This window comes from Penicillium pulvis, assembly GCF_028828015.1.
Source record: "Penicillium pulvis strain IBT 33274 chromosome Unknown contig_3_segment0_segment0, whole genome shotgun sequence".
Lineage (NCBI taxonomy): Eukaryota > Fungi > Ascomycota > Eurotiomycetes > Eurotiales > Aspergillaceae > Penicillium > Penicillium pulvis.
In genome coordinates, this window is record NW_026643077.1 from 141,330 (window position 1) to 162,542 (window position 21,213).

The window sequence follows — 21,213 nt, forward strand, 5'->3', positions numbered from 1 at the left end:
AGGTGGACCCCAGCCGAGTTCTATCCCCAGAAACCCGCATTTCATTCATTATTCTGTCCAGCAATCATGTCAGCTACAGACCAGGTGCAGCTATCCAATTTTGGGAGCATCTTCTCTCTCGACGGCAAAGTCGCTGTCGTGACAGGTGGATCGCGCGGCTTGGGTCTACACGCCGCCTCAGGGTTCGTACCACCGTTTAAGGGGGGGGGTTTCAAAGCCACTATCCTTGAATCTACTACAATTCTCCTAGCTAACTCACAAAACAAGACTTCTACAAGCCGGATGCTCAAAGGTGTACATCACCTCTCGCAAGAAGCAGGCCTGCGATGAAGCCGTCGCAGCACTGAATGCCCTGCCCAACAAGCGACCCGGTGCCCAGGCAATTTCTGTACCGGCTGACAGCTCTAATATGGCCGAGTTGGACAGATTGGTTGCTGAAATTGGCAAAACGACCGACCATGTTGATCTCCTGTTCGCCAATGCGGGTGCGACCTGGGGCGAGAAGTTCGATACGCACCCAGAGAAGATGTTCTCCAAAGTGATGGATCTGAACGTGAAGAGTATTTTCTATACAATCCAGAAGTATGTCTAGCTTTCTACTCACACTTGAAGGCAATGCATTAACAATCAATCAGACTCACTCCTCTCTTAACGGCCAAGGCCACCCTCGAAAACCCATCCCGGGTAATCATCACTGCCTCCGTGGCAGGTATCGGCATTGGAAGTATCGGTGAGAATGCCACACCAAGTTACTCCATTTCCAAGGCAGCAGCAATCCATTTGGCCAAGAACCTGGCCGTTGAGCTCGGGCCGCGGCATATTCTGATCAATGCCATCGCACCCGGCTTTTATCCATCTAAGATGGCTAGTGGCCTGATTGAGCTGAAGGGCGGAACGAAGGAGTTGGAAGAGTACTCACCCAATGGCCGTTTGGGTCGGCCAGAGGATATTGCCGGCCTGGTGGTGTTCTTGTCATCTCGGGCTGCGAGCCATTTGAACGGGGCGGTTATTGCGACCGACGGCGGCGCGGTGCTGAAGGGGCGTCTTTAAATGATCACGTTGATTCATGTCAGATTATTGTTAGGCCCACCCGTCCAGTGGTTCTTCCCATATACTTCCCACCCATCCACCACCACCAAAACCCTGATTTAACATTGAGTCACAGTATCGTCTATGGATAGATAAGTCTACTTGATGATGCCTAGCAAAGTAAATTCAATTTTTTTTTTGATCCTTCGATCGCATTCAATGAAAGCTTGTCTTTGTTGGTCATACCACGTTCACTACTTGAACATGAGCGTAGCGGTGAATGCACCTTGGCCAACTACGCGCTATCTCAATTTTTAATAAACTCCAGCGCTTAATGTCTGAACCACTTGAGGATTGTACCCAGTGCAGCTGGGCTCTTGAAAAGCAAGTTAACGCCATAATTTCAGCATTCCGACACTGTTCCACAGCGCATCGGAACGAGGCGTCTGGTCTATTGATTCCGACGTGATCCTGAAACATCGACCAGATGGAGATTCAAAACCATTTATCAAACATAAATCACTAATATACCTAGCAACTCACACCAATTTTTATACGCAACTGGGTCGATCGCAACGGCCGATACTTCGTTATGAGCGAATGAACAGAGGACCAAACACTCGACGGGGCTTGGCCTTCTCTACCTAAGCACCCTTTGGCTTTACAGAGGGGTTGGTAGTCGGATGAAAGAGGCTTTTAGAAAGTGCTTAGGCGAGTATGGTGAAGCGCACGAAGATGCGAAAATATTCTGGACCGGTTTGTGTAATCTATGACCCTACCCGGCTTCGGATGTGGAAGGCCAATAAACATTGGAAAGACTTTCTTAATGAGTAAAACTAGTCGCTAGAGATTGTTATCTCAGCTATATACGAGACTTGTCTCATAGCTTTGCAGTGGCCGCGCGCCCCTGCACTGCTCTGTCGATGATTTCCATCGCTTGGAAAAGCTCATGGTCACGTTGCTTTGGAGTCACGACCTGCACACTCAATGGCGAGTCCAGATAAACCCGGCGATCGGTCGTTTTCTCATTCCCTGTCAATAATTAGCAATAGTCGCTTGTTTGTCCGGTTTCACAGCACTTACATAATTTACGATTCGCCTTGTCCCAGCTACCCAGCTCTGGAGAGTTCATCTCCTGTCCAATATCCAGATCGGACTCGACAAATCGACGCACCGGTACTGTGCCAGCAGGATAATCAAGCAGTACAAAAGATGAGGTATACCCGACAGCATTATAGCGGTCCATCTGGGGAACCGGATGGGGTGCCACGGGGCAAACAATAGCATCCACGCGTCTTTCGCGCGACACACCGAGTGTCCACATCTTTAACATCTCCTTCTCTAATTGAGAGCGCTGAGTATGCAGAGCTGCTAGCTGGTTGACATTCAATGCCTTGCCACGTCCGTAGCGACCCTGCAGCCAGGGAATCAAAGACTCGCCCATACTCTCAACGAGATCCATCATACTTGACCCGTCGTCAACACCCATAAGTCGACCAGCAACTCCTTGGCACTTGCTCATTGCAGGAGGGGTGGTAATATCAACAACCTCGACACCGGGAGTCTGGCGCAAGAGCTGGGCGACTTCATCGATGACACGAGCCACAGGTGGCAAGGGGGTAACAAGACCATCGGTCTTAAGGATACCAATAGTAAAGTTACGTGGCAGTGCCAGCATGGCCGGCACCGAAGACGCAGGCGTAGGCCAATACCCGGGAATACAATCTTCGTCAAAAAGCTCAGCGCGAGGCAAGATTTCAGCCATGACAGCGCCCAAATCTGCCACCGAGCGTGCAAGTGGGCCAGCTACAGCCTGCAAAGCCATCCGGCCTTTCCCAGAAAGCTGTCCACTTTGCTGTCCACCATACGGAACGCGTCCATTACTCGGCTTGAATCCATAAATACCCTGGCACATGGCCGGCACGCGGATACTACCGCCGATATCCGTGCCAAACCCGACCATTGTCCCGCGCATTGCAACGAGGACGCCCTCGCCGCCTGTACTTCCACCTGCCGTCCATTGACGATTTAGTGGATTGAGTGTCCGTCCGAAGAGGTGGTTGCAGCTGTCTAGCGTCGCGAGCGTTTGAGGAACGTTTGACTTGGCGATGACGATGGCGCCGAGACTCTCGAGGAGATCGACCAGTGGAGAGTTTGCAGATGCAGGTTTAAAAGCCAGTGCGGAGAGACCGATGCTTGAATCCACACCCTTGATATTGAAAGTATCCTTCACAGAGACGGGGAGGCCATGCAAGGGACCGACGGGGCGACCTGTGCGTTGGAGGTGGTTGTCCAGTTCCCGCGCCCGGTGTAATGCGCGATCAAACAGAGGCTCGGTCAGACAGCGCGTAAGTTGGTGGGCAATTGCTGCTCTCTAAACATTCGGGGTTAGCTAGTCTAATCTAGAAGAGAAGCGGAGGAGATAGGGCTTCTTACTTTGCAGAATCCCTGTACCACATCCTCGGCCTTGAGTGTACCCTCAGTCATCGCCAATACGAGGGCTCGGATGTCATATTTCTCTGTAATTTCCAGCTCCTTGAATGTCAGAAGTCCACAAGTGCGCGGAATCTCCATCACATTGACTCTGCCATACTGCTTCGGGCCCTCGGTGATGGACTCGGCTGGCGTGAGCATCCCCGCAGGAATGAACTGTGCAGGAAGTTTCCATTGCGTTGGAATAGCAGCAGCCAATTTGGCTTGCTTGCGCTGGGCAATCGCCACATATGCAGGCTCGGTGGAGGCCATGATGGTTGACAGAATCAACTGCGTGGTCCCAAGGTGGATTCAGGGTTTGTGTTGCATGCGGATGCGGGGATGCGGAGAAGCCTCGGCTCAGAACTAACCTTGCATATACGCACGGAACGGGGTTATTTTGCATTCGTATTCAAGTCATCAGATCATCGGTTTATCTTTCTATCATGAGATTTAAAGTACACTGAAGATGTTCTTTTAAAATAAGGTTTAATCCTTTCAAGAGCTGGCAGGCACCTGTCCTTCCCACTGGGACTTGGCCGACCCAAAGAGTGTATCATCAGTCAACATATCCCATCCAGTAAGAGCCAGTCCTTTACCAGTAAGAATGGCCTCCACATGTGCCTCATCGGTTCCAGCACAAGCAGTGAAAGTCGGGTGGTGGGGGAAGGAACCTTCTGGAGCTGGAATTGCAAACATGGAGTGCAGTGTTGGTGTGGCGTAGCTTACATTGCCTGCAGGTCATCAGCAATGATTCTGTTAAGGCTCAAGATCACATTTTCACTTACCGACATCAGAAGACCCGGTCAAGACCTTGTCGTGTTTCTGAATAATCTCCCTTCCATAGCTGCCCATGTGACCGGTGAATCGCTCACACAGGGTCTCATTTAAAACAATATCAGTGTAAAGTCCCTCTCTAATTCATAGTTATTAGCAATTGTCAAGATAGGATCATAGGCATGACTCACTCCACAATCTTGACCGTGCAGCCCGTCATACTCGCCGCTCCTTCGATACAACTCCGGACTCGGGCGATAAGGCTGGTTAATCCGGTCAAAGTCGGGCTTCGAATCTGCCAGTAAGACTTGGTGTAGGCAGGAATGACGTTGGCAACCTTTGGCACATCAAGGAAAGCACCGTGAATGCGCTCGTCGGGCAGAATCTGTTGTCTCAATGTGGAGATTCCGTTGTAAGCCTGCACCAATGCATCCAAAGCATTCACACCATCCCATGGGTTACCACCCGCATGGGCATTCTTGCCAAAGTATTCCACATGCAGCTCCTTGCGGGCGTTCATCAAGACACCAGCAACTCCATCACTGGGCTTTCCGGTCAGGTTTTTGGGTCCACCGTGACTAGCAATTATCAGTGAAATGGACATTTACGGATCAAAGACGCGGTAGCACTCACGACATCAAGGAAATATCAACACCCTTATAAGCGCCTGCGTTCAGCAGCTTCTCCTTACCACCACCGTTCTCCTCGGCGGGAGTACCGAGAAGCTGAATTCTACCACCAGTGCCAAACTTCTTTTGCAGGTGGCTCAGTGCGAGAAAGGCCGCAACACTGCTAGTGGCAATGAGATTGTGTCCGCAAGCATGTCCAATACCGGGAAGCGCATCATATTCAGCATTGAAGTTGATCGTTCGGCCCTCCGTTCCACTGATACATTCGAAGGATGTATCGACGCCGTAGGCATGTCGGGTAACTGTGAAACCCTGGCTCTCTAGGAAATCGCAAATTGCGTCATGTGCCTTGTGCTCTTCATACGCCAGTTCGGGGTTGGACCAGATCTAAACCTATTAGCCATAATCCACAGTTTTGACAAGGAACTCTAGGAGTCAGGACATACAAACTGATTCAATTCACGAAGCTGCTTGGCGACTTTCTCAAGAGCCTCGTCGATCGCAATTTGGGCCTCTTTGGCCGAGACAGAGACAGGGATAACTGCCATATCGTTCTAGATGTGTTTTAAAAGTAGGACGCTGAAGTGGTTTCCGTAAGGCTCGGATGTGTCGGGAATAATGATATAACTGATCTTAGAATGCCCTACGGAACGCGAACTCGTTCCTTTTATGTCACTAGATTTCCGGTGCTCTACTCCACCCGAGTGGAACATGCGGCACTCCAAACCCGTATGGTATGAAACATTGCATAAATGGATATCTGAGCGCTCATAACTCGATATCCGAGCCCACTATGGCTCCGTGGAACTTGAACATGATTGAGCATGAGGTAACAGTAACTTCTAAGACAACAATATCTACCCCGGAATCTTAGCGATCAGGGCGTTCAAAAGTCAATATAGGCGAGATCGGGTAATCAGTTTCACCAGTCTTATCGTTATAACCGGCAAAAGATAACATCCACCAATGCGGGGACACGAATTAGACTTCCTCATTGCCGAACTCGTGGCTTTGGGCTTAAACCGACCAATCAGCGAACCTCAATTGCCGACCTGATATCATCCTTGTTTATCCTTCGTTCCTTCCTTCCGCTACCCAATTGATATCCTTCGATTTGCCGACCTGAACCCTTCGTGGCTTAGACGACGTGTTCTGTTATGTGTATCTCTTTCCGCGGGAAAATCGCGAGTCAATGATAGGAAAGTATTTGTGTATGAATTGTCTAGTCATTGTCGAGTAATCATCTTATCGACTGATCAATCATGTCTGGACTATCTGTTGTAAGATCCTGATGTACTCACGACAATGATATCAAACTTTGCGCCCAGCGAGATCATACCACGCCATCTTATCTGTGATAAGCGACCTAGATCGGTTCCGGTACTTTACGTCAAACCTTACCATCTATATAGGCTAGGTTATATAGAGCATTTTCTCCGCACAATATCAATTCCATGATCTGTTTATTTACCAAAACCATCTACTACTCACATCATGAGTAAGTCACAGGCCTACGACGAGAAGGCAAGCTATGTCGACCATGAAATAGGGCAAGATGCCAGTGTCGGTGAAGTTGTTGAATATCATGCATCTCCTGAAGAGGAGCGTCGACTGTTATGGAAATTGGATCTTTTGTAAGCCTTACAGCCATTGGGGTGCGACCCTGCTCTAATACCATCTTAGCATGATTCCAACAATGGGAATCTGTTACATGCTTCAGTACATGGATAAACTGGCGCTTAGTCAAGCAACCCTTCTCAACCTCCGATCAGACCTTGTAAGTTCTCCCTCCCTGAATACATCCCTTCACCACTAACAGAGTCAGGGCCTTGTTGGCCAACAATATACATGGTGCTCTGCGATTTTCTATTTCGGCTACTTGGCCTGGAGTTGGCCAACGTCCTACTTGATCGTGCGCCTTCCTCTGGGAAAGTACCTCGCTGTATCAGTGTATGCTCTCCTGTCCAATATTCAAACAATCACCCGGCAAATTTGTCTGACATCGACCTAGATTCCTCTGGGGTGGAATACTCATGTGTCATGCAGCCTGCCAGAACTTTGCAGGCTTGATCACCGCTCGATTCTTCCTTGGCGTTGGTGAAGCTGCTGTCGCACCAGGCTTTGGTCTCATCACAGGAATGTTCTACAAGAGAGAAGAGCAACCCGCTCGGTAAGTGTGAGCGTTTAACTAAAGGGGGAACGATCATTAACTGACCCATCCTTTAGCCAGGGAGCATGGTTCGTTGGTAACTGCATTGCTAACATCATCGGCGGTGTGGTTGCATATGGCATTGGAAACACCGCTTCAGATCTCCAAAGCTGGCGTCTTTTGTTCCTCGTGCTTGGTGGAATCACCTCTGGCTACGCCATCGTTCTCTTTTTCGTCCTTCCCGACTCGCCCGCGAAAGCATCCTTCCTCACCGAGACCGAACGCGTGATCGCTGTGCAACGAACACTGAAGAACAAGACTGGCACTGCTGAGGCGACCGAGGTGTTCCAATGGAACCAGGTCTGGGAGGCTGTGCAAGACCCGCAGGCATGGTTCCTGGTACTTTACACCTTCTGTGTCAACCTCTGCAATGGTGGACTCACCAGTGTAAGTGGATTACGCCGGTTCGCACCTGTAAATGAGTTGCTAACATGAATCCAGTTCTCCGCCATCATCATTGAAGGCTTCGGGTACTCCAGCTTCAAGTCCCTCTTGCTGCAGATGCCCATGGGTGCCTCGCAACTAGTGTTCCTGATCATCACCGCAGGAATCGCCACATACGTCAAATCATCGCGTATCATGGCCATGATTTTCAATGTCATTGTCGCTGTCATTGGTATAGTTCTGATCTACACACTCAATGACACCCACAAGATCGCCAAACTGGTTGGTCTAGCCTTTGTTGCTGCTTTCGCGGTCAACATTCCACTCAGTTTGAGTATTGTCACCTCCAATGTCGCCGGTGCGACAAAGCGGAGTACCATCAGTGTTGCTATCTTTGCCGCCTACTGCGTGGGCAACATTGTCGGTCCTCAATTCTTCTTCGCGTCGCAAGAGCCAAAATACCAGGTATGTTATTTCTCTTATATCTTCAGTACCTCTTTTACTAATTTGATTCCCACAGAGCGGTATTGAGGCTTCATTGTGTGGATTGGTGCTTGGCATCTTCTTCCTAGGCTTGCTATTTGTTTACTACACTTGGGAGAATAGAAGACGGAACTCGCAAGATGCAGGAGTATCCGAGGGTGATCTCCGCGATATCGTTGAATCGCAGAACAACAAGACCGACAAGCAGATACCCGGGTTCAGATATTCCCTATGATTATGTTTCTATTTCACGTTTACTATATATTCTCCACCGAAATGCATGCCGCCTTTCATCGAATGGGAGTTATTGTAGCCCTCGGGGCATTTGATAATATTCAGGGTTGAATGAATAGGATTCGTAAAGGACTACTTGACGACTAGAAACGCGAGATGTCCCTTCCGAACAGCCGATTGAGAGTCCACCGGAAAGCAACCCGTAGCTTGTTGCGCCAGCTGATGCTCATGGTGATATATGCTGCGTTCCAAACCAATGAGGCCATTCTTCCCGTGATTCCTTCAGGAAGGTATTTGCTGCGGTTGCCATTTCGATCATCGTGGGGGATTTGCATCAGGGCCCGCTCACTCCCAATGTACGCCATCGTGCCCATATTGCGGAACGAGAAAGGTGGGCTCTGGTCCAAGTCCTTGTTATTCAGGTGCTTTGCTAACCATTTGGCTTCTTGGAAGGTAGCCTGTGCTGTGGCAGGGGGCGCTCCAGTCTCTATCATAGCATTGTCACCTAGCGCGAAAACATCTTGAAGAACAGCCGTGCGGCCCTTATCGTCTTGTAGCTGTACTCGAAGGTGTCCGTCAACAAGTAGAGCACCTTTCTTGGAAAATTTCTTGAACTCCCAGGAAGACTGGTCATCCTTGAATGATTGCAAGCTACTGTTGACAGAGTCGACGGGAAATTCTTCGACTTTGTCAAGGGCCTGGCTGACAAACTTGTTCATAGCATTGCCAGTCACCCAAACACACATGCCAACTCCTACCTCACCTTCTTCCTTCGTTTTGAGGGTGAGAGAACGCTTCGGATCCATCTCGTGAGGTGGTCGGTCGCCTGGTGCTCCCCACCGGAGATTCTCCACATGGTGAGAAGTCTTGATATCGATGCCTTCGCTCTTCATTGTCTCCATGGCGTATCGAGAAAGTGATTCGTCAAATGTTGACAAAACTTTAGGGGCGACATCGTAGAGACTGATCCTAGGGATGCCATCGAGAGCCGGGTACAATCTCATCATATCCTTGTAGATGAAATCACGAAGCGACGCCGCCAGCTCCGAACCAGTAGGGCCCGCTCCGACAATCGCAAAATGGAGCAGCCATTTCTGCATTTCGGGGGATGTGGTAGGAAGCACGGCCAGTTCAAAGCATTCACGTACACGTCGCTTCACGCGCTTGGCATCACCAATGTCCTTGAAGAAAAAAGCGTTCTCTCTAACTCCAGGAGTACCAAAGGTGCGGCTCACCGCGCCTACTGCGATGACAAGCTTATCATAGGGGACCTCAAACATCTCGCCTTGTTCCCACCAGCGGTATCCTTGCTTCGGATTCTTTGTTTTGCTCTCGGGGCTTTCGTCGACTTGTCTTTCATTTTCAGATGTCCGCGGTGTCTCAGTGACACCACTCTTAACCACTGTGGCCTCGCATAAAATAGTCTTTCTCTTTAGGTCTATCGACCTCGCCGCAGCTTGAATGAAGTCGACTTTGGCATGCGAGTCACGCACGGGCTCGACAATATTAGAGAAATCGAGAGACCCACTTGCCGCATCGGTCAGTAGAGGTGTGAAGACGAAGTAGGAACGCGGTGAGATGACGATGGGCGAGAAGGACTGCGGAGAAAGCCGGCGCGACACGGTATATCCGCCCCAACCCGATCCGAGAATGACTACACGTTCCTTTTGTGCATCGGATTGGTGGGCAGCTGTGGTATGGTCGATCTGCGTGGCAAGGCTTCTATACTTGAAACATGTTGAAGATGTCGGGATCAATGGTTTGCGGGCAATATGGTCGAGAGGGGCAGCGAAAGGGGAACAACCAGGGCGCAGAGCACCCAGAGGCCGGAGTGGCATAATCTCAGAATTTGGAAAGTGCTCTTTTTAGTCAATGGAGAACTGTACGATCATTGTAATGATTAGTGGAATCATGGGTGCTTTTGAGGTGGAGCTTGTCATAGACTTCCGCTGACATATTGATGACTTCATGCTCGGAATATGCAACAAGCGTCCTAAAGGGTAGACTCGGATCGGGATCTCAGGGACATTTCTCTGATCAGGTCCACTGGAATATCCACCCGGTATCGGGTTCTCGTGCTCCCGCGAACATGTTAGTCTGTTGGTGAAGGACTATCCTCAAGGGGAAAGCCGGAACCGTTCGGGGCCATCGGTGAAGAGTCGCACGTGCCACTGGGTCGGAAGAATCAGGCTGGAATACTTCAGCTTCATGTGCTTCTTATGGCCATATGAATGTGATTCTGCATGTATTTGGACAAGAAAGAGGGGAAGGAAGAGGAAAGACACAGAGGATCCGAACACCGTTGCCCATGTGGTCACGTGAGTGCGGCGTTAGCCTTATGCCCCACAATCATGCCACAGGTCTGGATCTATATCAAACATCCATGGATAAGATTGGGGTGATCGATATTGAAGAAAAGTAGGAACCTAATTTGTATCTTGTCCCCGTGGGTATGACTACGTTAAACTGCCAGAAAGCCCTATGGAATCAAGGTATAAGAGCACTGTTACATCTCTATTCTCACGTGCGGTAATGAAGGCACAGGGCTACGTCTGGCTTACACATGTAAACCTAGGTAGAGACTACTCTTAATTAATTCAAGATATATATACGGAGACTTCGCAAAGAGACACTTTCACCCCGAAGGCGCAACCCTATTGAGTTCATCTCGAGCATGGGGATGATATGCGGAGTCTTGGCCCACTCAGCGGAGCGGTCCACTCGTTTAACTGGGCCGCGCATGCATGAACGTTTCGATGCTGGGAAAAGGCGCGTGCTCAGTTGGTCCTTCCAATGAAATAAGGCAATTTCTAAAGAATATAACTTCAGCTTCACCGATAAGGATGATCAATGTCTTAGCCGTGTCAAGATAAGTTATCTCCACAATAAAGCTTGGAAACTCGGTTAGATAAGGTTTCCCGTCCTCTTGAAAGGCTTGTCAGTTTCCAGATTCCATGTTCCTGAGTTTTTGAACGAGGAATCAGGACTACAGCGTGAATATAATGTTGCCGCATCTTAAACATGTGGCATCGGCATGGGAATATGTATCGGGCGCAGTATGACTTTGCCACATACCACGCTGACCCTTTGACCTGATCTTGTTAGGGAAATAATCTAGATAGCCCGAGCGCCAACCAATGAGCATCGCGCGTGGCGTGTAACATTTAGTCGAGAGGCAAAGGCTAACTGGGGCCGGCAATTTTAGTCGACCGGACTCCGCAACGCTAATGTACAAGTCAACCTATCAGGCAATAAGATTTATGGTGTTATCTATCCCCCGCAGCCTCTGTCCACGTGCCAGTCTTTAAATTCGGCTTTGTTTTTTTTTTTCTTCCCTTTCAACGATCTCGTGCTCCCTCTCCCTCCACTCGCGGCCATGGCTTTTGATCCAGAAAAAGGCCTCGACAAGGTCAATTTCTCTACTGTCGACCAGAGTTCTCTCGATGTGGCCCCTGCCGAGAACAATGTCGCCCCGTCGCACGAGACCGGCTTTCTGGCCAAGATTCGGGCTTTGGAAGCCAGAATGGACAAGGCTTTGGGTCTAGAGTCGGAGGCTATCACCCGAAAACGTGCCGAGGACAAGAAACCCGTGCATTGGGTGGAAGAATTGTCGATGGCGTTGCTGTGGGCGAGTGGCACCATGAACACCTCCTGCTTTGCGACTGGCTTTCTCGGGTGGGAATTCGGCCTGACCCTGAAACAATCAATCCTCATTTCCATCTTCGTATCTATCCTGGCTGCATCGCTCAGTGGATTTTGTGCGACCTTTGGCGCGGTGACCGGGTTGCGCCAGATCAGTGTCAGTCGGTACAGCTTCGGTTGGTGGCCGAACAAACTGGTCGCTCTGCTCAACGGTATTCAGCAACTGGGCTGGGCAGCCGTCGCATGTATCACCGGAGGCCTTGCGTTGACTGCCGTTTCCGACGGCAAAGTCTCTTTGATTCTGGGAATCGTCATTCTGGCGGTCGTGGCCCTGCTCATCTCTTTCGTCGGACTGAAAGCCATTCTGATCTACGAGCGGTGGGCCTGGATGATCTTCTTTATTATCTTTTTGATCATCTATGGTGAGACCGGCCAGTATGCAGATAATACGGCACCCGCCTCCGTGACAGGAGTCACCTTCTCGGGTGAAGTGCTCAGTTTGATTGCCGTGGTCTACGGATCCAGCGCATCATGGTGCACAATGGCTAGCGATTACTACGTCCACTACCCTGCCGATGTCAGCCGTGTGAAGGTTTTCCTCATGACCACCTTCGGTATTGCAATTCCGACCTCCATTGGTTTGGTCGCCGGTTGTATCGCCGCCTCCGCGCTAAACACCAAGCCTGAATGGTCTGACGCATATGACCAGGGAATTGGCTACCTGATCCAAGAGATGCTCCATCCTCGTGGATTTGCGAAGTTTCTCCTTACCCTCCTCGTCTTGTCCGGTATCAATGTCAACGTGATCAGCATTTACAGTTCTGCCATTTCCTTCCAGCAATTGTCCCGACCCTTCGCCCGTGTTCCTCGTCTCCTGTGGACCCTCTTCTGCTTCGTCTGCATCCTTGCCCTGTCGATTGGTGGCCGAGAAAAGCTCAACACCTACCTCCAAGATTTCCTGAGTCTGCTGGGATACTGGTGCACGAGTTACGCTGTGATTCTGTTCGAGGAACACTATATTTTCCGCAAGGGCAGCTTCGACAATTACGATTTGGAAGGGTGGAACGATCCGGCCAGGCTGCCGCTAGGTATCGGTGCGGGAGTTGCATTTATCCTCGGGGTTGTGGCGTGGTGTATGGGCATGAGTGAGACGTGGTTCGTTGGGCCTCTTGCTAAAACGATTGGTGAATACGGTGGTGATGTTGCCAACGAATTTACTTTCGTGGTGACGGCCTTGACCTATATCCCAGCACGATACCTGGAGCTGAAGTATTTTGGCCGGTAAACTGTTGAATTAGTTATATATAATAGTGAGCATTCTGTCTGTATATTCACATTGAACCAGGTTCAAGTTTTGGTACCAAGAGCAACGTAGAGACCCTGGTAATCGTAGCTGTATGGCTGGTCCATTTTAACTATGTTTTAACCCTTGCTTGGGAACGCCTCCCGAGGTCTGTTTAGGGTGATCTAAATAATTCAATTACCCCGCGTGTCGACCGCGCTTAATACAAAGTAGTATAAAGCATGTCTGGAGTGGATCCGGAGTTTTCCTCGGAGTTTACCCGATGTCTGTCCCACGGCTAGGACCGTCGGTCTGCCCCGCGCACTCGGTCAACGCCGGTCTCTAAAGTGGACCAAAGAACCAAGGAGAATTACTTTTAATCTGCGGGGCTTGCTGATCTGAGATAGCTAAATACCAATTGGGCCCCCTTTGTCGCGAATTCCCAGTGAAACTCACCTTAACACCCACACCTACGCAGCACACTCACATTACCCCCCACTATGGTCAACGATAAGAAGATCGGTGCCTACTATGCACCCACCGGTGGATTGCCACCGCAGACTCAGATTCTCACCGATCGCGCCATGTTCACCGAAGCCTACGCCGTCATCCCCAAGGGCACCTTCAGCGACATCGTGACCAGTTTCCTTCCCTTCTGGGACCAGACCCGGTTATGGGTGATCGCTCGCCCACTCTCCGGCTTCGCCGAGACCTTTTCGCAATACATTATGGAAGTGCAGCCCGGTGGTGGAAGTGACCGGGCCGAGCTAGACGACGGCGCCCAAGGAGTCCTGTTCGTAGTTGAGGGCGAAGTCACCGTGACTCTGGCCGGGGAAGCCCACACCCTCACCGAAGGCGGTTACGCTTATCTCCCTCCGAAAAGCGGCTGGACCCTCCGCAACACGGGTTCCGCTACCGCCCGATTCCACTGGATCCGAAAGACCTATGAAGCCGTGGAGGGACTTGACTTCCCCGACCCGCTTTTCCTGAACGAAAAGGAAATCGCCCCCACAGTGATGCCGGATACCGATGGTTCATGGGCCACTACTCGCTTTGTGAACCCGACGGATCTTCGTCACGATATGCATGTGACTATCGTGACTTTCCAGCCGGGTGGTGTCATTCCTTTCGCCGAGACTCATGTTATGGAGCACGGATTGTATGTTTTGGAAGGAAAGGCTGTGTACCGACTCAACCAGGACTGGGTCGAGGTTGAGGCGGGTGACTTTATGTGGTTGCGCGCTTTCTGCCCGCAGGCTTGTTACGCTGGTGGCCCTGGCCCTTTCCGCTACCTGCTGTACAAGGATGTGAACCGCCACATGAAGTTGTCGCGTTAAAAGAATGTGTCGGACACTGAATGGAATATAATGACGCCACGCTTTCAACGTGAAGCTACGGGTGCATAACTGGAGGCCGAGTGAAAAGTCGGGACCAGAATAACGATAACCGGACCAAAGGGGTCCGGATTAGCTCTCACGACTTACGACCATTGCAGTCAACAGTTCAAAGCAAAAGGCTGAAGTGCATCCAGCGATATCAAACCAAATACAAACGATGCACAGGGGGGATGAATCATGAGTGGTATTCGATATCTGATTCGTTGGGACCACTCGATGTTCTGCTCAATTTTGGAATCTAAAATTATAAGAAAATATTATTGACTCGGATTATAACTTTTGCTCGTGACTACAGGTCGGGTCACCCACCACTTTACCTCCGATCACCCACCACGTGACTTTTTAGAAAAATAGAAAAAAAAGGTCGGGGTAGGTAATAGGAGGTCCTTACGCCCCACATGTCACGTATTATATCCGCTTTCGCCTGGTCGCTAATATAATACTATAAGTTTATATTTATATAATACATAACAATTTTGAAGCTAGTTAAGCACTAGTTAGAAACGAGTTTCTCGCTTAAGAAAGGTAGCTTATCTAGGAGACTATTTAAGAAAGGGTTAATAACTAGTTCTTATCTCTTTTATCTCTACTAAGCGACTTATAATGGCCTACTTATCTCTCTAGGATGGTTTGAGGGATACTACGATTAATAATCTAGTAGGCTTTATATCTTCTCTAATAGAGGATACTATAGTGATGGAAGCCCTAGGAAGGGATCTATTATATAAAGTATACTAAGTAATAGAGGATCTAGAATATATAAGAAGATATAGAGAATATTTATATAGCTAGTTACTAACTAGTTATTACCTTATTATAGGTCCTAGATCCCCTAAGACTACTAATATAATATAAACGTGCCCTAATTAGTATAGCTCTAATTAAATATACTACCTACCTTCCTAAATATCTATAAATATATATTAGAGGCTATATATATATTATTAGTCTTAAAGGGCTTTAAGAATAGAAGTAGGTACTAGATACCTTAAGTGGAGTAAGTAATAAAGAACTAGGTTTTAATTACTTACTAACTAGTTCTAGGTCTAATACTTAAAACACTAAGTAGGACTTACTAAAATAATATTTTACTCCTTTCTAGGTTATTATATTAAAAAGCGCCTTTACTAGTATAGTAGCGTAAGGGTTTATAAGTATCTTAATAATAAGATTAAAAAGGAGTATTATTCTTTTATAAGTAGTAAGCTTTAGACTTAGATCTCTAGTATTTATATATAATTACGCTAAGAATCTATAATCACTAAGAAATACTAAGTTACCTATTTATAAGTCTAAGTAGTTAATAACTACCTATTAACTAGTTACTAAGTAATATAATTTAATAGGCGATATTACAAAATTATAAGATAGTTTCTTATAGATAATACTTACTAGGATTATCTTAATATATATTATTTAACTTATAGGACTTTTCTACTAGTAAGTATTTTATTAATAGAGCTAATTATAAACTAGTTATTAACTAGCTCTAAAGTCTATCTTAGGAATTTATATAAAATACTTAACTTATATAAATATAATATAGTCTAATCTATATATATACTACTAGCTTCCTCTTAAAAGCTTTATTAAAAGCTATAATATAGATCTATTATATTATCTAGTTAATATAGATTAGCCTTTATATATAGAGATATATAGGAAAGTATCTAGAGTAATAAGTTAACTAGTAGACTATAGTAAGTTTAAGGGAACTATCTTATAACTAGTTTATAATAAGCTACTAACTATTCTACCTAGGTTTTAATTATCCTTAGGGTAAAGAATAAATATAGTATATATATTATAGTATATAGTACTATTTATTTATTCTATTAGATATTTAAGTATACCCTTATACTTTATTCTACTCCTATAGATATTATATATATCTACCTCTACTATCTAAGAAGGCACTATAAAAGATCCTTAATAAAGTTCTAAGCCTTATTATTAGGATATAAATACTAGATCTAACTCTAAGTAAGTCTTTAAGAACTAGTTAATACTTATCTATTAACTATTTCTAGGTACCTTTCTTACTAGTCCTAGATTATAAGAGCTTTATAAGAGGTATAATTATATAATATTTAGTTAGATCTATATAAGCTTTATTAAGTAAGATCGAATTACTATAATAATAGCTAAGTAATATACCTTTCGCTACCCTATAGATAGGGATCTTAGTGGTCTTTACTATAAGCTCTAGTAGAACGTAAAGTTAAAGGTAAGTCTAAGTCCCTCCTATAAAACCTAGACTAGTCTATAACTAGATAATAACTAGTTCTTTAGGATTATATTTAAGATATTAAATTATTTAATAGTAGTACTTTTATCTTTTATACTTTTAACGCCTAGATTAAACTTATAGTATCTCTCCTATTATTTAAGGTTAATATATCTTATAAGCGCCTAAGAGGGTCTATAAATAAGGTTATCTTTATAACCTTTATCCCTATATATAGGAAAAGTAAGTATTAAGTATTACTAGGGTGGTTCTATACTAGTTACTAACTAGTTCTTTAAAGTCTTTACCCTTTTTCGCGTCTTTATAGACTAAGAAATAACTATTAGTTACTAATTTATATTTACCCATATACTATACTAGATTATAAAAATCATAAAGAGGATATAGCTCTTTTATTATCTCTATAGTAGTAGATTTAAGGGTATTATAGTTAATATATATCTAAAATAGATAATAGGTATAAGTCTAGAACTAGTTATAGATCTATTAATAACTAGTTTAGGTCTAGGACTTTTCTTATAGACACTAGACCCCTAAAAGCGTGATTAGCGTTAGTAATTATAGAATATTCTTATATTCTATAGAGTTTATTTTATATATATAATCTATAAGATATTTCTAAAGTAATTAGATAGTACCTATCTATTAGAATATATATAGTTCTATACTTTAATAGAATATTAATTAGAATTAGACTATTATAAGCTTCTTAATTTACTAGTTAGTAAGTAAGTAACTAAATAACTAGATATTAACTAGTTCTTAGCTAATCTAGCTATCTTTATTAATATAATTTATTAGATTAGTATCCTTATTTATAGTAATAGGTATAATATAAGAGATATATTATAATTATAGCTAGTCTATATAAAGTATATTCTCTTATAAGGCCTAAATTCTTTAATGAAATTAGGCTCTATATAAATACTATTAAGTAAAGCCACTATAAGTCATATTTTCTTAGAACCTATAACTTATTAGTTAGTACTATTAAGAAGTATATTTTACCTAAGTTATAACTACTTAAGGACTAATTATTAACTAGCCCTAGGTCCTAAGATCGTAATTAACTAGATATTAATTAGTACCACTAATATAAGATATATAGATTATATTATTCCTATCGCTTAACTAATATTTAAATATAAATACGTAATTTAGACTAATAACTTAATAAGTTATATTAATAAATCCTTCTTTAATTAGTTAGTAACTAGTTACTAGAGCATAAGTAATAAAAAAGATAATAACTTGAGATAGGTAATCAAGAATAGAACATCGAAGATCAAATTCTTTATGAATTTAGTTCTTCTAGATATTCTATTTTAGCGCTAAAGTAGAGAAAACCTTAGAAGTAAGCTATAATAGCGTAGATAACGCGAAGGAGACCTAAAGTAAGGTAAGTTACTATAAGACTAGTTAAGAAGTAGTCACTAACTAGTTAATCTAGTCTATCTCTAAGCTCTAGATCTCTTCTTTATATAGTAACTATAAACTAGGGGCATCTCGCTTATAAAGCCTAATTTGTAAGTATATCACAATAGCTAAGTTAGGTAACAATATTACTTTAGAATATACTTTAGAATTAGGAACTAGTTAAGGACTAGTTATAAATCAAGTTACTACCTTTTAACTAGGCTATTACTCTATTTCTTCCACCATCTCTTCCACTATCCCTTCTACTATCTCTTCTACTATCTCTTCTTCTATATCTTCTTCTATATCTTCCTCTATATCTTCTTCTATATCTTCCTCTATATCTTCTTCTATATCTTCTTCTATATCTTCTTCTATATCTTCTTCTATATCTTCTTCTGTATCTTCTTCTATATCTTCTTCTATATCTTCTTCTATATCTTCTTCTATATCTTCTTCTATATCTTCTTCTATATCTTCTTCTATATCTTCTTCTATATCTTCTTCTATATCTTCTTCTATATCTAGTTAAAGTGCTTCTAGTTCGTCTTTACCTATCTCTGATAGTTCATCTCCAGCTCCAGCTCCAGCTCCAGCTCTAGGTGTAGCTCCGGGTGCAGCTCCAGCTCCAGCTCCAGCTCCAGCTCCAGGTGCAGCTCCAGGTCCAGGTGCAGCTCCAGGTCCAGCACCACCACCACCACCACCACCATCTCCAGCTCCAGGTACAGCTCCAGGTGCAGCTCCAGCTCCAGCTCCAGCTCCAGGTACAGCTCCAGGTCCAGGTACAGCTCCAGGTACAGCTCCAGCTCCAGGTACAGCTCCAGCTCCAGGTACAGCTCCAGGTCTAGGTACAGCTCCAGGTCCAGCACCACCACCACCACCACCACCATCTCCACCACCATCTCCACCACCATCTCCAGGTCCAGGTCCACCACCACCACCACCACCACCACCACCACCAGCTCCAGCTCTAGGTACAGCTCTAGATGCAGCTCCAGCTCTAGCTCCAGGTATAGCTCTAGGTCCAGGTATAGCTCTAGGTCCAGCACCACCACCACCACCACCACCACCATCTCTAGGTCCAGGTCCACTACCACTACCACCACCACTACTACTACTACCACTATCACCACCACCATTACCACCACTATTACCATCTAGCGCTTAAAAAAGCTCAAAGTATTCACAAATAGCTAAACTAAGGGCCCGACAATAGCTAGCTATAAGCTAGTTAGTAATCAGTTATAAACTAGCTAGATATAACTTACCTAGTAAAGCTAGACACCCTATATATAGAATAGTATAGCTAAGGTCTACTACCATTTTCCGTATTTTTAAAATATAAATCTAGAAGTATTAGATATAATAGCGTAATAAAGGAAGTAGAAATACTACTTATAATACTATCACGCTTTCTAGATATAATAGGGAGGATAGGTATAGCGCGAGTATTAAATATAGCTTTAAGAGCTATAAAGAAGCCTATAACTAGTTAGTAACTAGTCTTAAGGTAGTTTTTATATCTTACCTATCGTAGCTATTTTATCTAGAAGGGTTAGGCGCCCTTAAGGTAAATAGATAGTAATTTATAGATATTCTTAATTATAATAATAGCGAAGATTATTTATTAAGCTATATAGAGTTAAATTAATATAGCCTAGAAATTAATAATAGCGCTTACTATAGAAGATAACCTATCTTCTAAGCTAGAACTAGTTAGTAGGTAGTTCGTAACTAGTTAGGTATTTATTACTTATACTATTAACTACTAAGTCTAGGGATTTAATCTCCGCCTTAGTATAGGTTAAATACTATTAATAATTAGGATATTAAGAGATATTTATTAGTATTTTAATTATATACTATAGATAGAGGGTAGATATTAATATTCTAATAGAGCCTTAAGAAAAGTTAGTAATAGATATAGATATATATATCTTTAACCTCTATAATCTTAACTTTAGTTAGGTCTATCTATAGTAATTTAATATCTTAGACCCCTAAATCTTAAAATCTAATATTAAAGAGAAAGGTATAGATATAATTAAACCTTTATTAAACTTAATACTACTATCCTTTAAATTTTAAAGAGGCGTTAAAGTAGAGCTTAAAACTTAATATAGAGTTAAAGAATATATTTTTAGAGCTAGGAACTAGTTATAAATCAGTCCTAAACTAGTTATATAATAGTATATCTTTATATATTAATACTTTAAAATAAAAGTATAATAATAAAGTTTTTTTTGATTTTTATTAAATTAGTTACTAACTAAACCTTATCTACCTCCTCCTCGCCTTTTACCTTATCTTTATTCTTATCCTTAAAGAAAAATAGTAACTAGTAGTTATAATTATTATTTTTATTAAAGAGACTATATTCTAGTAACTAGTTAGTAACTAGTTAAGGAATAGACTTTAAATCCTATATATACTTAGCTATATCTTAGTAATCTTATATATATTATAAGGAACCTTTCTACCCTTCTTCTTAATAATCCTTTATATCTCTATAATATTAATCTAGTTAATAACTAGTTAGTAATAAGTTAAGAAAGTCTTTTACTTTTTACTTACTATATTATTATACTTTCGCGGGACTAGTAGCTAGAAATTATAGTTAAACTATTCCTTTAATCTAATATAGAACACTATAACTAGTTAGTAATTAGTTAAGAAAGGTATTTATTTTACTTACCCTATACTTTAGCTAGATCCTTATTACTAACTACGCTAGATTATATAGTTACTATAAGCTTACTATATTTAATTTATAGGTAGTAGCGTAAATTATTAGTACTTAAATAATAGGTCTATAATTAGTTAGTAATTAGTTATTAAATAATATATAGAATAAAGTATATACCACTAATCTATATCTATCTATATAGTAGAACACTTTACTAGTGTATACTATAATAGTATTAAGTCACTTCTCTTAGTTAGCTATAATAACTAGTTCCTAACTAGTTAGATTTTACTTACTTCCTCTTTAAATAGCGAGAGTCGTATCT

General features: G+C 43.8%; 8 protein-coding genes across 8 annotated transcripts; 4 read left to right on the top strand and 4 right to left on the bottom strand.

Annotated features, from left to right (window-relative positions):
* Positions 1 to 66: 66 nt before the first annotated feature.
* On the top strand, positions 67 to 1,050 carry N7503_006205 (oxidoreductase, short-chain dehydrogenase/reductase family; the record flags this gene model as incomplete). The annotated part of the gene is made up of 3 exons (XM_057065752.1): positions 67 to 182; positions 268 to 582; positions 636 to 1,050. 3 exons carry the CDS (start codon positions 67 to 69, stop codon positions 1,048 to 1,050), a joined length of 846 nt encoding a protein of 281 aa, XP_056921221.1.
* Positions 1,051 to 1,909: 859 nt separating this feature from the next.
* Positions 1,910 to 3,774, bottom strand: N7503_006206 (putative general amidase; the record flags this gene model as incomplete). The annotated part of the gene is made up of 3 exons (XM_057065753.1): positions 1,910 to 2,061; positions 2,113 to 3,403; positions 3,466 to 3,774. The coding sequence occupies 3 exons, from the start codon at positions 3,772 to 3,774 to the stop codon at positions 1,910 to 1,912; spliced, it is 1,752 nt and encodes a 583-aa protein (XP_056921222.1).
* A 225-nt stretch (positions 3,775 to 3,999) lies between these two features.
* N7503_006207 (M20 family metallopeptidase) lies at positions 4,000 to 5,455 on the bottom strand (the record flags this gene model as incomplete). Its single annotated transcript, XM_057065754.1, has 5 exons — positions 4,000 to 4,235; positions 4,290 to 4,417; positions 4,470 to 4,856; positions 4,912 to 5,294; positions 5,354 to 5,455. The coding sequence occupies 5 exons, from the start codon at positions 5,453 to 5,455 to the stop codon at positions 4,000 to 4,002; spliced, it is 1,236 nt and encodes a 411-aa protein (XP_056921223.1).
* Positions 5,456 to 6,401: 946 nt separating this feature from the next.
* N7503_006208 (uncharacterized protein) lies at positions 6,402 to 8,218 on the top strand (the record flags this gene model as incomplete). The annotated part of the gene is made up of 7 exons (XM_057065755.1): positions 6,402 to 6,541; positions 6,591 to 6,684; positions 6,733 to 6,857; positions 6,919 to 7,077; positions 7,134 to 7,503; positions 7,558 to 7,965; positions 8,021 to 8,218. The coding sequence occupies 7 exons, from the start codon at positions 6,402 to 6,404 to the stop codon at positions 8,216 to 8,218; spliced, it is 1,494 nt and encodes a 497-aa protein (XP_056921224.1).
* Positions 8,219 to 8,360: 142 nt separating this feature from the next.
* Positions 8,361 to 10,055, bottom strand: N7503_006209 (putative pyridine nucleotide-disulfide oxidoreductase; the record flags this gene model as incomplete). Its single annotated transcript, XM_057065756.1, has 1 exon — positions 8,361 to 10,055. One exon carries the CDS (start codon positions 10,053 to 10,055, stop codon positions 8,361 to 8,363), a length of 1,695 nt encoding a protein of 564 aa, XP_056921225.1.
* A 1,538-nt stretch (positions 10,056 to 11,593) lies between these two features.
* Positions 11,594 to 13,144, top strand: N7503_006210 (putative nucleoside transporter; the record flags this gene model as incomplete). The annotated part of the gene is made up of 1 exon (XM_057065757.1): positions 11,594 to 13,144. One exon carries the CDS (start codon positions 11,594 to 11,596, stop codon positions 13,142 to 13,144), a length of 1,551 nt encoding a protein of 516 aa, XP_056921226.1.
* A 497-nt stretch (positions 13,145 to 13,641) lies between these two features.
* On the top strand, positions 13,642 to 14,478 carry N7503_006211 (uncharacterized protein; the record flags this gene model as incomplete). Its single annotated transcript, XM_057065758.1, has 1 exon — positions 13,642 to 14,478. The coding sequence occupies one exon, from the start codon at positions 13,642 to 13,644 to the stop codon at positions 14,476 to 14,478; it is 837 nt and encodes a 278-aa protein (XP_056921227.1).
* Positions 14,479 to 18,756: 4,278 nt separating this feature from the next.
* On the bottom strand, positions 18,757 to 19,275 carry N7503_006212 (uncharacterized protein; the record flags this gene model as incomplete). Its single annotated transcript, XM_057065759.1, has 1 exon — positions 18,757 to 19,275. The coding sequence occupies one exon, from the start codon at positions 19,273 to 19,275 to the stop codon at positions 18,757 to 18,759; it is 519 nt and encodes a 172-aa protein (XP_056921228.1).
* Positions 19,276 to 21,213: the final 1,938 nt, after the last annotated feature.